The sequence below is a fragment of the Apis cerana genome, linkage group LG14 (genome assembly GCF_029169275.1).
Source record: "Apis cerana isolate GH-2021 linkage group LG14, AcerK_1.0, whole genome shotgun sequence".
In the NCBI taxonomy this organism is placed as follows: Eukaryota; Metazoa; Arthropoda; class Insecta; order Hymenoptera; family Apidae; genus Apis; species Apis cerana.
This window is the reverse complement of record NC_083865.1, coordinates 4,058,071-4,077,911: the sequence shown is the minus strand read 5'-3', so window position 1 is coordinate 4,077,911 and position 19,841 is coordinate 4,058,071. Positions and strand designations below refer to the sequence as shown.

General features: G+C 35.5%; 2 protein-coding genes across 7 annotated transcripts in view; one reads left to right on the top strand and one right to left on the bottom strand.

The window, feature by feature from the left end:
* LOC108004451 (tubulin monoglutamylase TTLL4-like) overlaps window positions 1-19,841 on the top strand; it is a 171,658-nt gene that overhangs the window by 40,778 nt on the left and 111,039 nt on the right. For 5 of the 6 annotated variants that reach the window (XM_062085259.1, XM_062085263.1, XM_062085258.1 and 2 more), the window contains one exon: window positions 17,168-17,232. The gene's annotated coding sequence lies outside the window, so the exon portion shown is untranslated. Of the gene's footprint in view, window positions 1-12,018; window positions 12,036-17,167; window positions 17,233-19,841 lie in introns of those variants that run through there. The other variant, XM_017067372.3, reaches the window with a different exon arrangement.
* Window positions 8,370-9,725, bottom strand: LOC108004418 (uncharacterized). Its single transcript, XM_017067301.3, has one exon. The coding sequence runs from the start codon at window positions 9,438-9,440 to the stop codon at window positions 8,949-8,951; it is 492 nt and encodes a 163-aa protein (XP_016922790.1). The 5' UTR covers window positions 9,441-9,725; the 3' UTR covers window positions 8,370-8,948.

Sequence of the window (19,841 nt, the reverse complement as noted above, 5' to 3'; positions counted from 1 at the left end):
TATTTAATGGAGGCCATGGCGTAAATTACTACGGTTCACGAATGTACGAAAGAAAGATCCTGAACGAGAAAGATCTTATCTCGTGGGGAAATATAATAGCCGTCTCCTTTCGTAACCTCCCGCCGTGATGTCAAGTTTTTCTCGGCTGTTAAAAAATTCCAAATAAGGTGAATTAATTATGGGTACACGAGCGAGAAATAAATTCACGTGTATAATCGATGAACCGTTTATTTCGTTCGTTATTTTTTCGATTTCTTGCTTTTTTGGTATCCGAGGTTTAATCTTCCTCTGTGTGATATTTTTTTATACACTTTTTTAACGCGTATTTCATTATGTCTATTTCAAGTTTGCAAAATTTTACGGAACAAGTATCTATGTATTCTTACATTTCTTTTTTCTTCGCCTTTCATACGATTCACAACATGAATATTAAATGATTTTCCAAACGTATTTAAAAAAATAACGTTACATTATTTCGAGGAAAAGTTGATTCCACGTGTAAAAAGATCATGGTGAAGTTACGTTCGATTTTTAACGTCTAAAAATCTTTATAACCCGTTACAATAAATTAACATAGACATAAATCATTTTAACCATACGACGCTTAAGAGTACCACCGCTTAATAAATACCATGCCTCATTTTTATCACACCTCTTATCTACTCCATAACATTCCACTGCGTTAAATTCGTTACAAAATTATCTTTTCCCTCCCAATCCAACTTTCCCCAGAAATATTTCCACATAAGATCAAAGCCCATCAACCTCCACGATCTACCAACGCCAACTTCCCTTAATCGACACTCTCTCCTCCGTATCGATCGCCACCACCTCCTCTCTCGCCTGTTCCAAGGTGACCAATTACGGGTCTCTGCCAATCCAAGCCGATTCCAATCGAACTGCAATGCGCAGTTAATCGCGCGAAACTAGCGGGTTCGTTGGAAAAACGGTAAGGAGCCCAGTTGTGGCGAGTTAGCTCGAATTCCATCGAGGCTCGGCCGTGCGAAGCTTGCCATATAAATCTGGGCTGGGATAGGCGCAAAAAGGCCGACAGCTCGTGGCTGGTATCGCTTTTATCCCATATTGCCTGGCGCGCCGGGATTAATCGGTAGTGATGGGCCTTGACGCTTCTCAAACAGTATATTCTTATAATTAACGCGACAAGGAATCGTGGTATTGCGAGCCACGCTGTATGATTAATTGAGCTATCGAAATGGATCGAACTGTTAACGTTTCGAATCTTTATTCTAGTTGGCGAGAATAACAAAAGATTCTCTTAATTTATATTAATTCTGCATTCTGTATAAAAGAGATAGGATTTAAAGTTTTTTATGATCTATGAAATTGGTATCTCACAATTGATGTCGATAAACATAATGATCAATTTCATTAAGCTATTGGTAGAGCTATTGAAAATTAATTGAGTTTATTATAATAATTTTAAACTTGCTTCGTTGAATTTGTCGAGTGAAATTTTATATTCGATGAAATGATCAATATATGTGCTCTTCGAGTTTGATTGCTATAAATTCATTGGTAGTTTTTACAACAATCTTTAATAAATAAATAAATAATCGGGGAAAGAATTGCTTGAAAATCAGTTGAAAGACTGGTATCACGCCCATCACTACTAATCAGTGCTCGAGTCACGTGCCTGGCTGGTTCTAACCGTGCTAGATCGTACCGGCTTCGTTCTCGGCTCTCTTTTGCCACTTTACCGCTACCGATACTCGGTAGCTCGTGATTTCTTGCCACTTTCTTAACGAATATCGCCAAACGAGACCAGACGAGTGACGTATCGAAGTGTGACTCATACGAGACTTGCACTCGAGTCTTGCACCTGAACCGATCTATCGTTTTTTTTTTTTTTTTTTTTTTTGAGATCGTTGCTCCTGAATGTCAGAAGAATGTGTGAATTTTCTGTTTAAGTGAGTGGACGTGAGATGAATTTCTCTTTTCTATTTTTAAATATAGAATTAATAAGTCTTAATCGAAATTTTTGTATATCAACTTTCTTATTTGTTTTGACTTTTAGAATCGACTCTCTAAATCTGTAATTTATATTAACATATCCTGTATATAAATTCAATAGAATCGTCAATCATTTGAAAGATTCTATTAAATTGTATATATATATATATATATAATTAGTATCCATACAAATAAAACTTCATTTATACGAACTTAAAGAATAAAACAGTTTATATAATTATATAGGTTCATATATCAGGAAACCATCAATTATCTCCATTAATTTTAACTTCTTATTCAAATAAATAGATTCTATTATAAATTTAATTTTCAAATTACTCGTAGCATATTATTCTATCGCATATCTATTTCCACAATAAATCTCAAATAATATAGCTTAACTTAATTGTTCGATTAACGAGAATTTCCCTCACGTAAATAAAATTCTACTTATTGCATCGCCATATGAAAGAGTGTTCAATACTGATCGTCGATCACCCAACCGATCATCATTCTCGCGGCTCTCTTCTCACCGTGCAAACCATTATTCGATCAGGTTTCCGATCGAGAAGCTTTCGCTTCATGAAATAAACAGTGTGTCCAGACCGGTGGCCTTTCAACGATCGTAATAGCGTCTCGATAGATGAACGTCACAGGGAAACCAGTTTACGCGGGCACAATCGGTGGTGGAACGCACGCGCGCTCTGTTCCCTCTCCTCCCCTCCACCCATATCGCGCATGCGTGGTTCGCCGTACCTGACACGCCGAGAGTAGTTTATACACACATATGTATATATACTTACACGACGGCACACGTGACACGCGTGCGTACACGGCCGCTTACACCGGTCGAGCACGTGTACGCTGGTATTTATACGGCGCTCTCTCGGGGCCGTGGGAATGAAGCGGGTACCGCGACCGTTCTGGCACGAGCGCCGCGACGAGCGTGGACTCGCGCGAAAGCGGCAGGGACACAACCGATTAACCGTTCCACCGATCCGAGTGGAAATACATACCGATGTATATAGCGCGACACGTGCTTTTCCTTTGAACGTAAATCGCCTGGAGGAATGATGCTTGAGAAAGCGTGTGGAGTAGGTACTTTGGTAGATGAAAGAATATTTTTCTCGTCGTGTTGATTTTCGTTCTTGTTGTGGAGGGAGAGATAAAAAGAGTTTGATGGAGAACTGTAACTTTTTTTCGTTGTTTTGTAATTAATTTATTGGTAGAATAGAAGTTCCTTTTTGATTTAAAAATATTCTATTGAAGTAATTTAAAATCTTGATTTTAGTAAAATAAGAAAGTTATCTTTGAGCAAGACAATTCGTTTGTCTATACTTTGAAAAAAGGGAATATTGAATAAAAAGAATCATAAGACATTTAAAAAATCAATAGTATAATATTTAAAAAATATTACAATTGTTTATTTATAAAGTAACACAGTGATAAAAGCAAACTTGTGAAACTTAATAAATCGCCTAATAAATCCGCATTAATGTCACACGAATGCATCGATTTCACGAATTTATGAGACAGGTGATCAGCAGGAAAAAAAAATATTCAAAAATACACATAGAAATCAAATTTATATCGAGACTCGTAATAATCCAATTTTGTCATTTCATAACGGGCTTTTAATTTCGATTTCCTTACAGAATAATATCGTGTCTTTTGGCCATTTCATATCCGAAGAAAACACTTTTACAATTGATCCGATATTATTCGATCACAGTGCATTATTTTTGCAATGTTTCTTTTTTGCAATCGTGTACTCAACGTATTTTCCCCGCATCAATTTTCGTACCGTTTTATTAAAAGACCGACAATTTAACCGTGTTTTCTATATGACATGGGAAGAATCATCATCTGCATTCGCAGAGGAAAAGAAAGTTCAATTTTTATAATTCGTGCTTCGACTTCGTGCCACATCGTGTCTTGTACATATTTTTGAAACGGCCATGTTATTTATTACGATGCCCCGCAATGGGAATAACGTGTAAAGTAATGATGGTTGTCGATAGAGGAAATCGTGGGGAAAGTATTCAAAGCAACTTTATATTCTGATATATTATTACATGTAAATCTCTTGGTTGTACGTGGTATGTTACATTTAGTGTGTTTACACGGTTTATATCCTTTTGATGCAATAACAATTAACAAATTTACATAAAACACGACATTTGATGATTTAAAAAAGAAATATTTTAAAACTGTTAATTTTTCTTCGATATAAATTAAAATTTATCTTAATAAAATATTTGTGCAATTGCAAATTATGTACGATATTTCGCAAATGCTGTAAAAATTATGCGCAATTATATTACGAAAGAATAACATCTAATTAAATCGTGAAATTGTGATGAATTCCGTTACTGAAATCGAAGAATCGTGAATACGTTAAATTAATAGTATAGGAGAAAATTAATGATTATGATTCACATTTAATATCTCGTTCCCTTAGTTTTATATTAAAAATAAAAATTGTAAATAGCAAGGAATATAAAGGAATTTCCCTTACGTTTCTTTCCTTTCTATTGCGCAATCCACGTTCATGTAGCTATTTTCACGACCACCATGCGAGCGATAATAACTGGTCTCGGACCATAATAACGATCAATACCGAGACCCACGTCAAACAAAAATTTTTCAATTTCAAGAATACCCACCTTTTTACGTCATTATTATTTCCTGTTGGCCCACTGTGCATCTGTCACATTGCCAGATCATTATCAACCCGATTATTGTCGCGACACTTTGAAAATTCCTCCTTCCTGTCCACATGACGCAGCTGCGCCCTTAACGCACGAATATCGAAACAATCAATTTCCACGTTATCCCAAAATTTTTCAACAGCGCGACCGACTTACGCGAGAGAGTCGGTCGCCCGTTTCTTCTTTTTGTCTTCCTTTTTTCCAAAAAGAAAGAAGAAGAAGAAAAAAAGAATATCGACCAACTTTGATCGTTCACGCCGAGCAACTAATTTCGCGCTTTTGGACTCCATATATGTAATCATCTCAATTACTCCAAGAAAGATGTTGTTGCAACACAGAAACTCGATGCTTTTCGATCGATTCATCGCGCTTTCGTTGCTGGATTCGTGTAAAAAAAAAAGGAAAAAGAAAGAAAGAAGAGCGGAGGATCGAACCGCCTCTGATCGATTTCGTCGATGCAATGCTGTAATGAATTAATTTTCGACGATGGAAACGTTGTCGATTAATTCGATCAACGGAGCCTTTATAATTGATACATTTCGCGTCTCTGTCCTGTTTATCCGCGTTAAGTGTGCGCAGGATCTTTCATTATTGGTCGGATTCGTTTTATGAAGATACTTAAGAGAATTGGCACGGACATTTGTGGAATTGTAATGAATGGGAAATTGACGTGGGATGATGAAAAGGAATCGATAGATCGAGGATTTCGATTCCTTGTGCGTGGAGGAATATTTGGATTTATTATAATTTTTCTTCTCGATGAGAGAAATCAGTTTATGCTAATTGAACTTTATTTCTTAATTTTTACTTAAAAATTTTCTTTTTTATCTTTATTTTATATTTTATGAATGGGTGTGGAAAATATTCTTGCTTGAGATATTACCGGATAATTACAGGTGTCGCTTTCGTAAATTAATGAGAAATAATAAAAATGAAATATTTATGAAAAAAATTAATTTTTGAGGGAAATGTTAAAAGGAGAAATTACAATATTTGTATACTCAATATTTATATCGACTTCTTAAATTTCAGTGAAAAAATATCGATTTAATCGTGTTCATTAAAAAAAATTATAAAATATCAAATATTTGTTATAAAATCGAAATAAAATAAATTATTTGAAAATTGGTTTTAATGTTAATAAAATCATTTGTTGTATTGTCGTGTTGAATGTCGTAATTATTTTTTTTAAAAATCTTTATCTTCAATTTTCAACTCTTATTAATTTCTATCATATCAAGTGTAATGTATAATTTCTTTTTTTGTTCACGCGCGCTTTCATTGATATACCATACAATTTACCAAAAATTTTCTCGAGAAGTTTGAAAGTAAATTATATAGTTGTATGTAGTTCAAATGTGTTCGAAAGATTCGTAAAAAAAATAAGTGACAAAATTTTTAATTTAAGAATATTGTAGAAAATTACAAAGTGCAAGGTAAAAAAATTTGTGTGCTTTCGTACATTAATAAAAATTGGAGAAATTAATGTATCTTGTTTTTAAAAAAGTATAATGTTTTCCCACAGAGCCTCTTATAATTTTTTAATAAAAAAAAATTAAACGTGAAAGTATATATTTATTACATATTGCTTTATATTTATATTTTGTCAAAACAAAATACTTTTTCTTTATAATAAAATATATTTTAAATTAGTTTTCTGATTTTCTATTTGTTATTATTTACATTTTTTATTAAATTATATATTTTCATTGAAAAATAGGAGATTATAATGCAAGATTGTACGGATATAAATTATTTTAGGGAGCATTTTTTTCAAGCAAGTATTCTGATCCTACTATACTATACTGCAGGATAGTACGAAGGGTTGCCTACACTTTGGGATAGGCAATTGGCTAGGATTCTACTTAACCATCTTTTTTAATTTTTTAATTTTTTCAAAATTTTTTTCATATCCTATATCGATACACTATTAATTCTATATTTTAAATTACATATTATCATTTTCAATAATTTTTAAAATTATATCCTATATTTGATATAATACTTTAATTTTTCCAATGTCTTAATAAATTATATCCAAAAAAAAAAGAAGAAAAAAATGAAGAATATAAATAGAAAATAAATTGCAATAACACTGCACAATTAACTTAGATATTTTTATTTATGTAATAATAAAGCTCTCTAATGAGAATACCTATCTCTATATCCAAAATCTCAACAATGCTTATGATACCATAAATAATCTGTCTTTAAAATCAATTTTATTCATCCAAAGAAAATTTAAAAATAAAAAATAAAAGATCGAAAAATTTTCTTTCAAGTATCCCCGTATGTTAATTGATATTCAACGATATTCTACGGTTTAATCCAACATTTGCGCTTTCATCCCTTCGAAAAGGGATGGACATTCAACATTCACTCGGTGATTCGCGGTCTACTCATCGTTAAACAAACGTAAAATTGGGTTAACCCTATCGGTGAACCATTCTCGAATTATGCACCCCTGTCATTATTGTATTACTGTCCTGATACATGAGCATCGAGCATGCCGTGATCTTTTGTTATTTTTGGGGGATCGACAACCCCCAACTGGTCACGGAAAATCATGTGAATTCACGCACCCCATCCAACGTGACGGACATGTGCTTGTCACATATGGGCAACACGTGTGCCTATTTTCAATAAACCTTTGTCTAATTGTCCGTGAAAAATGTATTTTGCATTTTTATTTTATGGTAAATTTTTGTTTATTTATCTATTTATTCATTCATTTATTTATTTTTTTTAATTCTTCAAGCCTTAAATCGTTATTTCCATATTGATATCCTCGTTATCCTGGATATTATTTGAATTAAGAAAAAAAAATATCGACACCTCGTTAATTATTCGCTAATTTAATCAAAGAAAAAACCCTCTGCAAGAAACAATTACGTGACAAAAATTTTGTCAATATTCAAACATATTAAATATTCAACGCGATAAGTCTTGAAAATATAAAAACTTGATCAATATCTTCATCGTTATATAAGAAACCTGTTCTACTTGATACGAGCAATCACAGGTGTGTACATTGATTAACCGTGTAAAAAAGAATAATTGAATGAAAGTATACGGGAAGATAGATAGCTTTCTTAATTATCTTGAAAAAGAAAAGAGAATATGTAAGAATCTGATTATACAAATTTTCTTCCCTCGTTTCTATAATTACAAATAACTATTAGCTTAATAATTTTTTTCGAATTATAAAGAGTTTTAGAAAATCGTTCTTATTTATTTTCCCTCCCTCTTCAGTTTTCAATAATTTCGGAAGAAAAATCTTTGTCGAAAATCTCTATACAGCCTCATAATATTTTCGGTCAAATTTTTGCCCGCCAAGAATTCAAAATTCCTCAAAGATTTCTCGAATCTTTTCTCTCCAGGACGAAGGGCTGAAAAGACCCCCGAGGCTTTCTTTAAACCAGTTTCAGGTATGAATGGACCCTTTTCAAACAGTGAACCTTTGTTCGAAAATATTTTACAAAGGGCTAACCATTTTCAAAGATCGCAGGTGAATTCGAATTTTCTCTAAAGGTTTTTTTCATCCAGTATCTTTTTGGAAGAATATTCGAACTAGTTTATAAGAATATTTTTGTTTTTTTTTTTTTTCATTTTTGTAAATAGAACGCTAAGAAAGCTTATAGATAATTAACAACTTAATAACTAATTTGAAAGGGTTAATGAATGCAATTATACGTTTACAATTATATTTATTATTATATTCTTAATCAATTGGAAGACAGTAGTAGGAAGTTTCGTCAATACGACGGTGTTAAAGCCAATATCACAAAGTATACATTACAATTAATCTAAAGTAGGTACAAATATCACAATTGCGATCAACTTTCTATATTGTCGCGGTAATCGTTCAGAAAAAAAAAAACAAAGGCTCAAAAAAATAGAATAATCTCTCCAACTGATCATCGAATCAAAGAGAGCGCAATTCCTCAATTTTCTCAGTGAAAGATCAGTTGGAAAACTAACAATCTATTTATCACAGTTTCGATATTATCTTATCTAAAGTCGCAGTCTCTGATAGAACGAACCCCTTCGAGGGAACCCCTTTCATGCTTCTTCTCCACCTTCTTCTCCCAAGATATCACCCAAAGTTCCCTCTATTCCTCGTTGAATCTTCATATTCGGCGAGGCACAAGGAGGAATTCTTCTTCTTCGTCGTCAAAATCGATCTTCGACAAGATCGAGATTTTATTTTTCTCCATCATTGAGGTAGATGTGAGGTGTACACCAGAGATGATCTCGTCCTCCTCTTCACGCAACCTGCATCTCAGGTGTCTGATGCTGCGAGAAGGCGCGCTCCTTGTAGCACAGATCACTGTCGGTCATGCTCAGGGTCGTCCAGTAGAAGTCCCCTGCGTGGGTGTGCGCGAAATGTACGGGCACGTAGCACTGGCCAGGAACAACGGGTACAACTGTCATCTGGCCGTCCAAGCAGACAGTGATAGCGGCCCCCTCCTCGGCATCTTGAAGCTCGGCCAACAATCTCCTCTCCAACGCCTCGTTGGCATTGTTCTGATTGTCAACCTCCTCGGTGAAGATCTCAACCTGCGGCATCGCCTTCTGTCCCTTCCCTCCGACCTTCCCTCTGCTCGTCCTCTTCTTCAACAGCCTCAGAATCGGTCTCAACACGCTCCTCACCCGTTTCGGGGTCGTGGCACCTTTGCCCGACATCTTCAGATTGTACAGATTATCGTTCAGCTCGTTCTCGTAATCGAACACGTGGCTCATAGTGGCGGCGGCCATCTTTGCTCTGCTCCTTGTCTCGTGCGAGGAAGACACTCGGTTGAACCGGTTTTAAATACGATCTTTCTCTTTCCCTTTCTCTCTCTCTCTCTTTCTCTCTCCTTTCCACGATCCGATGTTCACTGGAACTCGCGGCAAAACTCGAACTCTTCTTCTTCTTTCTTTTTTTGAAAAAGCGTGTGTATTTTATGTATACGTAAGCTGATTCGAGACTCGAAGAAGACTCGAAAAAAGCGTGTGTGCTTTCTGAGTTGGTTTGGAACGAAACGCTAGTGAGCGAATGATGCCTTAGACGAGCAACCCCGGACCTTATATAGGCCCAGGCGAGCAGGACGGGGTGACAGAGTGGGGAGGGCAGGTGCACTCTGGCTGTGGGAACTTGGAGAATTCGGAGCTTCCCACGTCAGGGTCCACGCCGACCATCTGCCGCTCTTCTCCCTCCTCTGACACCCTCCCCGACGCTAATCCAACCTTACCACCCCGACCTGTGCGCTCTTGGCCTCTTCACCCCCGCGGCCACCCCCTCGTGCACGGTGGATCCTTCCTCTCCGGTTTCTCCAGATAGAAAACCGCCAGGGTTCTTCTTTTCGAAACCCCTTTTTGAAACGTGATGAACGCGATCAAAAGGGTGGATATTTTTTTCGCCCGATCTCGAAGGGAGACCTGTTGGAAGGACAGGTCGAAGGAGAGGAGAGTTCGAACGTCCCTCTGGGGGAGATGTTTCCTGGGATCGATGAAAACGATTCGTTTAGACGATTTTGTTTAACGGGTTATCGAATTTTAAGTGACACTTTTCGGAATGGAGTTTCAATTTGCATTTCGAGATTGCAATTAGGGAGGGAAGTACGAAGAAATTTTTTGGTGCAATGTTGTTAAAGGAGAACGAAAGGGATGATAAGATGATAAGGATAAGACTATTCGTGGATTTAATTACAGTAATGATGAATGTATACCTTTGTCTTTTCGTATCAATGTGTTTAGAATTGATTTCTCTCTTAAGATTTATGTCATGATTAGAAAGGTGACTCGATTTTTGAATTATTTTCTTACTTATTCGAGTTTTTACGTCGATTTTTGGATGGATATCGTTTTATAAATTGTACTAAGTACAAATTCTATATCCAAAAAAATTGACTTTAAACTTTTATCCTTAAAATTTCCAACCTTTACCTTCCAACATCTAATTATCATAAATCTTAACACGCTATATTCATAAATCGTTTCTTCTTTTATTTTAAATTTCCTTTCAACATTTTAAAATTATCCACTTACAACTTATATCCCAAGCTTATATGCAACGTATCAATAACGTTTTATAACCAAGTATTCTCGCTAAGGGAAAGAGCATCCTCGTTAAATCATCCCCCCAAAAATTATCAATTTCCTACGATATATGCACAGGTATTTCATTTTTACACGAACATTTATATAGTTTCTTGTGGACGGATTAATTTGTCCAATTAGGCGCAATATTCGATGCGAAGAAGGAGGAAGCCGGTCGTGGCCCCTCCGACCACTTTAAATCAACAAGTTGGCTTAGGGGGCTGTAAGTTATAGTGATTAACGCGCGGCAATAATGTTAGCCAGCTTCCTCCATTACCCCAGTACGCTCGAGAGATTTAGGGTCCTCGAGATGTGGCACCTCTCACAACCGTTAACTACGCCTTGGATCCGATTTTTTTCCCCCCTCGAGGAGCCCTGTCCGCGTCCCTGCGGGGAATCGTACACCCTCGCGCACGAGGCTTGTGTGTTGTGAGAGTAAAAAAAGTGAGTTTTCTTTTTTTGCTTATTTTTTTTCCCCAAGGAAAGTTTCTTTTTTTAAGGCGCGATCCTTATTACCTATTTCATCGCTTCTCCCCTCTGTGTACGTGGAATTAACAAGTTTTTATGAAGGGGAGTTTTTTGAAAGACCTGTTCCTTGGGTTTGGGATCAGGTGGATTTTTTCCCCGATCAACCTGTTTTTAATCTACCTGTTTTCACTTTGAAAACAGTATCGATTAATCGCAAGTAACTTTTTTAAGAATCAAAAGTTTGAAAAGCTATTATAACAGTAATAATGTAGATGTGTTAGCGATTTGCTTTTTTATTTTACAATTCTTTTCTCCAAGATTCAATTAATTTTTCAATTAAACATAGAATACATAGGAATTAACAAGATATAAATAATTAATTATATTGTTGGAAATTATAACTAAATTAATAATTCTGAGACATTAGGAATTATTTTCATGATCAAGAGGCTTCTCAATTATTGTCATTAAAAAATATGGTGTATATTTTGAAAATCTGGCATTACGGTACATGCCAAACGATTCTCCCTCTCGAACGAACTAGTCGAGGGGTTCTCGAAGGTCGTCCTGGTAATTCCCTAAAGGCCCCACCGCCTCTTCGCGGGGTACCTACCGTCTGCCCTCGTCCTAAGGACAGGTACATCGAGGGTATTTGTTTTCACTTTGCGCTTTCGAGCCACATTCCAAGGCAGGTGGGGCAAGCGTGTTCGTCAAATCTACGGGGAGAATACTATACCTGCGGCAGGAAATGATTTTACTTTTATGAAGACACTGGGTGATCCTCTTCTCCGCTGCGTTCTTGAAGTAAGTTTGTTGTTTTGTTCATTCGTCTCGATAAATTTTTATATATGCTTGTATATATAATATGAACGTTTGAGGAAAGCAACTGAGTAAGTTTTTTAAGTAAGTTATGTATTACGTGTAATTTCGAGATGTTTTCGTACGTGTTGTCTCTGAGTTAGTTAGAAAATCGCATGAATTCCAAGTATTATAGTATTCTTTTTATATTTTATTAATTCATTATTGCATGTATTTTATTTTTAATATTACTGATTACGTGAATTGCAGTTGTTTATTATTAGATAGATTTTATTTAAAATTATATTGATTTTTGTTAAAACTAGATTTTAAATGCGAAGGAATATATGGTAAAAATTATGTGTAGGTACATATAGTAAAATGTATCAAAAATTACGAATATTGCAATATTTTTTAGTTAATAGTAGCTACAGATTAATTTATAGTTTATTCTCATTGCCAAATTAATCGAATCTTATCCATTAAAATTTTGATTGTAATTTTAAAATTCAAAATTTAAATATAATTTACTATCTATATATACTATCAATTATAAAAAATTTAATTTCCTTTATAATTATAATGTAATATTATAATTCAATTTATGAACCAAAAAAAAACCCTACAAACTGACGTCTAGTAATATCTCTCTATAGCATAGTTTGCTACGTTGTTAATTTTATTTTATTTTAATATCGATATAATCGAATGTTACACTTAATTCCCAGAAACTATCCTCATTAACCACATATTATCTATCCAACATCTTCGAAACGTTGATCAGATCTAATGGTCCTAACGCGTTTCCCTTAATTTTAAAATTTTTTTTCCAATTTAATAAAATTGAGGAAACGGCTAATTTTTCCTCATAAACGGAAACCTGTCTCACAGATACGTATCCTCTCTTCGTTTCATTTACGACTGAGAATTTAAAATGCTAGATGTCAACTTGCATCCGTCTGACGACTTCGTGTCCTTGAAAGAAAAAGAAAAAAAAAAGATCGAGTCTTCGTCCTCGTTATTCCTCAGGATGTGAGTTTATAACCGGTTCCTAATTCTAATCGATTCGAGGCCACCCCCTTTCACTCTGATTTAAAATCGTCAATCTAATTACGTGTGCAAGATTCTGTGCATGTATGTTTTTATTTCCTGTGTTGTGGAAAGAAAAAAAAAAGAGGGTAATTCGAAGTCGAACTGGTTTCGATAATGTGAATTTTAAGGAATTAATGGACATTTCAGTTGAAATAAACGGATAAAGAATATTTATTTCTCGAATTTTTATCGAATTATTTGTACGATATATTTATTTATCCTGCTCGATATTACGAAGGTCGGCAATGACAAGTTTTATTAATCGTTTCGCCGATTTTTAATTCTTAATCTCTCCAGCATATTTTTACGTATCATCGAACTGCTTATCTAAAGAAATACTCGAAATGAGCATTGTTTAAACATAGACTATATAATTCTATTCGGTTTGATAAATTAATCATTAACACATTCTTTCGAATAAAATATATCCCAAACTTTATGTTATATCCTTTTAAAAAAAAATAATAACTATTCTTTGTTTATTTTTTTTCCTTTAATCGTCACTTTTTGCAACGATCCCTGTCTCGTTTCGCAAAGTGTCAAGGATAATTTTTTTTTCAAAAAAGAAAAAGAAAGCGACAGAACTCGTGACGAATGTTGTTCCGTTCTAAGACGGTTCCAATCGGCCGAAAGATATTAGATTATGCAAATACCCATGGCAGGATCAGATAGAACGTTGGTTTCTGACGTAGCTGGTGGCATTAGAGGAGCGAGGTGACACGATCTTGATTAAAACGCCATCCGCAGAACGGAATACCGATTCTATCTATCCACGCACGTTTTCGCGGACATTTTAAATAATAAGCTTGAAACGGTCGAGGCATCGTTGGCTGCTAGCTTAAGGGAAGAAATGGCGGAGAGATTAGTTCAGTTCGTTTCTCTGATTGCTCTGTCGCTTCGGGTTGAAGACGGGTTTTTCTGGTTTATTAGCCGATCTAATTTTTCCTTAGAGACGTGCTTGTCAACGTGCGAATTTAAAGGTTCGAGGAATGTAAGGGATTATCATGTAATTCGTTATCATTGTTTGATAAATTTTATAGGATTTAAAAGAAAAAAATTCCATTCATTTCGTTCGACGAGTATTTCAACTCGAGCAAATTCCTTCCTCTCGATTTAATTTTCTTCGTCATAATCGTTCAACCTTCAAATTAATCCTCAAAAATATTCCAAAACGTTAATTTTTCCATCAAATTCCTTCGTTCTAACTTAACTCGACCGCAATTTTAATTTTACCGGACAGAAATCGATTCAAGGACAAAGATAAGTAACTTTCACCTCCGCCAAATTCTTTCATCAATAATTCACCGCTTTCAAATCAATACCCATCCTTAAAAATACTTGGAAGCATCGATTTCTCCTCGATTCCCTTCTCTTCTTCTATTCCAACTCTGTTCATTATCACGGTAACCGTGAGGATCCGGCTGTGTTACGTAATCCCGTCCAGTATCAACATCCTGCTCTCTCATCTTGAGGATGATCTTGGTCGAGGGGCCCAAGGTGGGCCGATATCGCGCCTTTTCACGGCTTTTTCATTAGCATATAAATAATGGCCGAGGAAAGGGGAGATGAGTGGTCTTCTCGCGGTCCTCTCGCGTGTAGCACTCCGCTAAGGGGAGAAGAGAAAGGGAGAAAAAGAAGAAGAAGAAGAAGAAGAAGAAGAAGAAGTTGGACACCGTGGATGAAACAGTAGTGGTGACCCCCGGGGCTGCATGCAGCTCGAAACAAGAAGTCCCTTTTCTGACGTCACCGGCAGGTGCACCCAGAAGGCCATCCTTCTCCCCTTGTCGCCTCTTCTCTCTCGTTCCGCCCCTTCTGCCTCTTGTCCCTCTCTCGCGCTCTCGACCGTGTAATCGTACTGATTTCATGATCGAGATACCAGGTTTCCCTCCGTGGATTTGGTTACCTGCTTACATGACGCTCCCCTGTTTACGTGTTTGTTTTACGGTGTAAGGAACGGACCCCACTCTCTGGGGCCCTTCCTCCTCCGTGAACTCCTCCCTGATTTTTGAAATAAAATAATGCCCATACAGAGTCCTTATTAGATTCGTTTTCTTTTTTCTTCTTCTTCTTCTTATTCTTTATTTTAATTTATTAGATTAAGTTAGCTTATTTTTGTTAATATTGTTGATTAAGATTGATCAATTTTGAAATGAAATAATGGTTTTTTTTGTTATCTTAATTATTGTTGTATAAATTTATTTCCTTGTTTTGTTGAATTTTCAATTTTTGAATAAAAATTTTGATACAGTATATTATTTTGTTGGTTTATGTAGATATACATGGATATTCGAATGTTTTTCTTTCTTTCTTTTCTTTTCTGTAATTATTACGAAGTATTGCTTTTCATTTATAATGTTTAATGATAGAGTATAAAATAAAAATTTTATAAAATAATTATTAACTGTATTATTAACGATGGAATAATTATTACAATGCATTATACTATATTATAATAACGACATGAAACGAATGAAAATTACGATGAAAGGAGGCACGAAAAAAATTGGCCAAGGCCGCTACCAACCCTTTAAACTCATACTGATCGAATCTCTCGAGGGTATACCTATATCCATTGTGATCAGAAAGGATACAATTACCTTTTGTAATAAACGAGAAAAATATAAAAGGTAGCTTGTTGAGTACGTGGTTGAAATCTCTTTGTTCTGTTTAAAAAATTAAATCTCATAAGGTATACGAAGTTTAAAATGTTTTGTGTCTTCTATTGAAATCTTGTTTTATTTCTTCTGAAATAAATATAAAATAACAACTGATTGGAGATATATTATTCTTAGACAGGAAAATCCTTGCTGGGATCATTTTGATAATCGACTATATATTGATCTAAAAGAAGTTAGATGGTATTTTAATAGGTTCATTAAATTTCGATGACTTTGTACTTTTGTATTTTTACAGCGAGAGAAAGAGAGAGAGAGAGAAAGAGAAAGAAAGAGGAATCAAATGTGGTACAAGTTCGTTTTCTTTTTCTTTCAAAAACAAAGAGTAAGACTCGTGATAAATCAAGTCGTGGTTCAAATTTACGAATGACCTACTATTTTCGATTATTTCGATCGACAATCGAAATTGAAATATTTCTTCTTAAAAAAAAAAAAGAAAAAGAAAAAGAATCGAATCAAAATCAAACGTCTATACTCCATTCGAAATATTTCTCTTTCTAAATTAATTCCTAATTTCTTGAAAATAATATATCTGGCAAAAATATAACAACCGAAAGGGATCGAATCGGGATTAAACGGGTCCATTTCGACCTATAAAAGGGTTAGAAGCCGGAGGAAATCCAGGCGTTGAAGTCTCCATCCTTCTAATCGGGGACATTTGTGAACCGATTCGACAAAGCACCGCCCTAATGGCCGAAACTCGACCGAAAAGGATGCGGCGCCCTTTTAAAAAAATATTTAATAAGCAGGAAAAAAGCGTAATACGGCCGAGAGCTACTATAAATTCACCCTGTTACCCAGAGGCGAGGGCAGGGAGGGTAAGGGAGAGAGAAGATAAAATTCCAATTACGAAGATCTCTATCTCGAGGAGGCCGTAGTCTACCTGGCCCAAAAACGATTACCAGCGTCGTAGAAGCGAGAAACAAAAAAGAAATACGGTAGTCCGTATTACGGGTTATTTTTCGCCTGCGGCGAAACGGGAGACCATTTTTTGTCTATCCTTTCGGTCATCGGTCTTCTTTCTCCGGTTTTTTTCCTGCTCCTTCCTCTCACCGATACGATATTACGACGAATTTTATGATCGATACGATGTACTGCTCGTTCTTTTTCTTTCTTTCTTTCTTTTTTATTTTTTTATTTTTTTTCTAGCGATTCGAAGTTGTTACACTGGTTGAATCGTGTTCTGTGTTTTATAATAGCTGAATATTATTCTCCTCTATTCAGAGTTTTTTCTTTCTTTCTTTTTTCTTTTTAAGTTTAAAAATGATTGAATTTGAATTTGTGATATGTATATGGATTTCTTAATGTTATTTTATCATTACATCACAATTAGAATTTTTAATGAAATTTTCTAATAAATTTTGTTTACAGGTTCACCGTAGGTGTGTGACAAGCAGTAGGGACATTCAACTTTCTTCGAACACGTGCACCAATGGGTGAGTAATATTTTTTTCTAAATACCTGATAATAAAACTATAATTTCTAGAAACTATATATAATAATATTTTTAAGTTGAATCGAATATATCCAAGGAAATGCAAGGAATTATCGGAAATGATAATTATTAACATAGAGAATTGATATTTAAATTATGACTATGCACGAATCTTAGAAATATCAAAAAATTTCCAAACGTATCGATAAAGATCGACACCCACAATTTCTCTCTCTTCACGCCGTTATCCAAATCCTTCCAATCATCCTGGCCAACTTAAAAATCCTTTGTCCCCTTCTATATACCGGAATTTCCAGCATATAATAATAACAGATTCACGGACCCTTTCCATCCCTTTGAAGCGTACCATCAATCCAAAAAAAGAATGGGGATGCAATATTATTCAAAATCACGAAAATCTCCGATGGAATTTCCTTATTTTCTCCTCTATTCAACCCCCGTAGATGCATATCTTACGATGGATTCAATGGGTCCACCGTACGGGGTTAACCGTTGTTTGCTCGCCCTCTCTTCTTCCCCACCCCCGCCTACCCTTCCTTATGGATCCAGGTAAAAAGGGTCAAACCTTTTCGACAAAGGAGCACACGTGCAACTATACGTGTGGATACCTCTCTATTGGATAGCGAAGGGGAGAAGAAACGGGGTAGAAAGAAGAATTTTTCTGTGTTCCCTGCGTCTTCTTCAAGGGGTTGCTCCTCTTTCGTATGGAAAGACACGGTGAAACGCGACCAATCGGTTCTTCCACTGTTCGCGGCACAAGAAAATACGATTTTTTCGCAGCTGTCGTGGACATGGCATGTGCAGTGGTAGCCTTTCTTTCGCTTCGTTTTTGGAAAGGACCAGGTGTGATTATATGTAAAAGTGTTTGGGACGATTGATTTTTCTTTCTTTCTTTTAGGAATTTTCGCGTTGTTTCGTATTATTAATTTTCTTCTTCTCTTTCTTTGAAGGCTTTTTCGCGGTGCACTTGTTGCAGTTGAACTTGTGGTTGGAACGGTTTCTTTTGTGGCTTGGCTAACCCTTTCACAGGTGAACCTTTTCCCTGGCTATTGTTATCCAGCTTCCGTTAACCCTTTTGGTACATGGCCAGGTAGGAAAGATTGGAAATTTGGGTTAGGAGATTGGTTTGGCCAGGTTAATGTTATTAACGGGATGAGAGATGTAATATTACGTTTCGCTTCGATATCTTTTTTTTCTCTTTTTAATTTTTCTGTTCTGTGAATTTCTTCATTCTATTAATTTCTCGGTAACTACTACATATATATATATATATATATAAAATTAGAATATATAAATTCATCTTCCATCTATTACAATTCTTGAAATATTTAATTTCACTGTTTTATCTTCGTTCTACGTGTGCTTAATAAATAAATAAAAGAGAAAAAGAAGGAAAAATTATAATTTCACTTTGCACCACAAACGAAATAACCCCTGCGCAAGTTCGAACACGTTTCTTTAGCAGCCGTCTGAATGCGGAAGATCGTGCAAAAGGGAAAAGGCCCCGTTTCGAATCGACCTGCTTTTCATCATGCGCAGGTAACGCGCACAATTCACTTTTTAACTGCCCCCTGCTCCCAGAGAAACGTGTTCGAACTTGCTGCTCTCCGTTTCAGGAATAATAAAAAAAAAAAAAAAAGGAACGACTGTTTAACTTCCGAGATAGTATCCAAACCGTCTCACCCACTAACCCAGTTTGCCGTTTACCCTTTTACCAGCTGCGCTGATTCAGGGTGGATTACATTATCGACGATTCGTTTACACACGTTTTACGATGGTAGATAAAAGAAAAAAAAAAAAAGAAAGCAAGAAAGGGGAATCGCGACGAATGAATTATTACGTATGTATTTCGTAGTAAATGACGTTTTTTTAATGGGTTTTCTTTTATGCTCGACGATTGAATTGATGAAGTGTTACGTTTATGTTAATTCTCGACGTTTTACGACCCAAAGCTTCGGGTTTTTTGGCGTTTTATTGAGTAGGAAAGGAGATACTTATATCGTGTACAGGTGTTTGATATATACTCGTGCATATTTACGTTTTATGACGATTTCGGTTGGGATTTATTGAGCATGAGGGAAAATGGCACGTATCGTAACCCAAATTGCGAGTTTTATAGGTTTGTCAGATACGAAATAATGATGAGCGCAACTTGTCGAGATCCAGTCGAGATAATATTTCGTATATATGATTTGTAAATTTGTATTGATGTTGTAAATGAATTACTTGAAATAGAAATTGGATTTTTGGATATTGAATATTTCTTAATACGAGTCCATGAGTTGTGCACAATAATCCATGTCATATTTGAAAAATTTGATATAATGAGCATGTGCAGTGAAAAAATTAATAGAAAAAGAGACGGCTTCTTTTCTATTTCTCGAACGAGAAGAAAGAGATCTGTGAAAAGAATCTTGGAAAAACGGGCAAGTTGAGACACGTTTATCTATTATGCGCATTGAAAATCTACTTTTCGCGCTGAATTACGTAAAGTCCGGGCATTCGGAAGAAAGAACTGGGAGCAGCTGTCTTCTGGTGCAGGTTTGAACCTGCACAAACTTGCATCGACCTGCATCAACCTGCATCGAC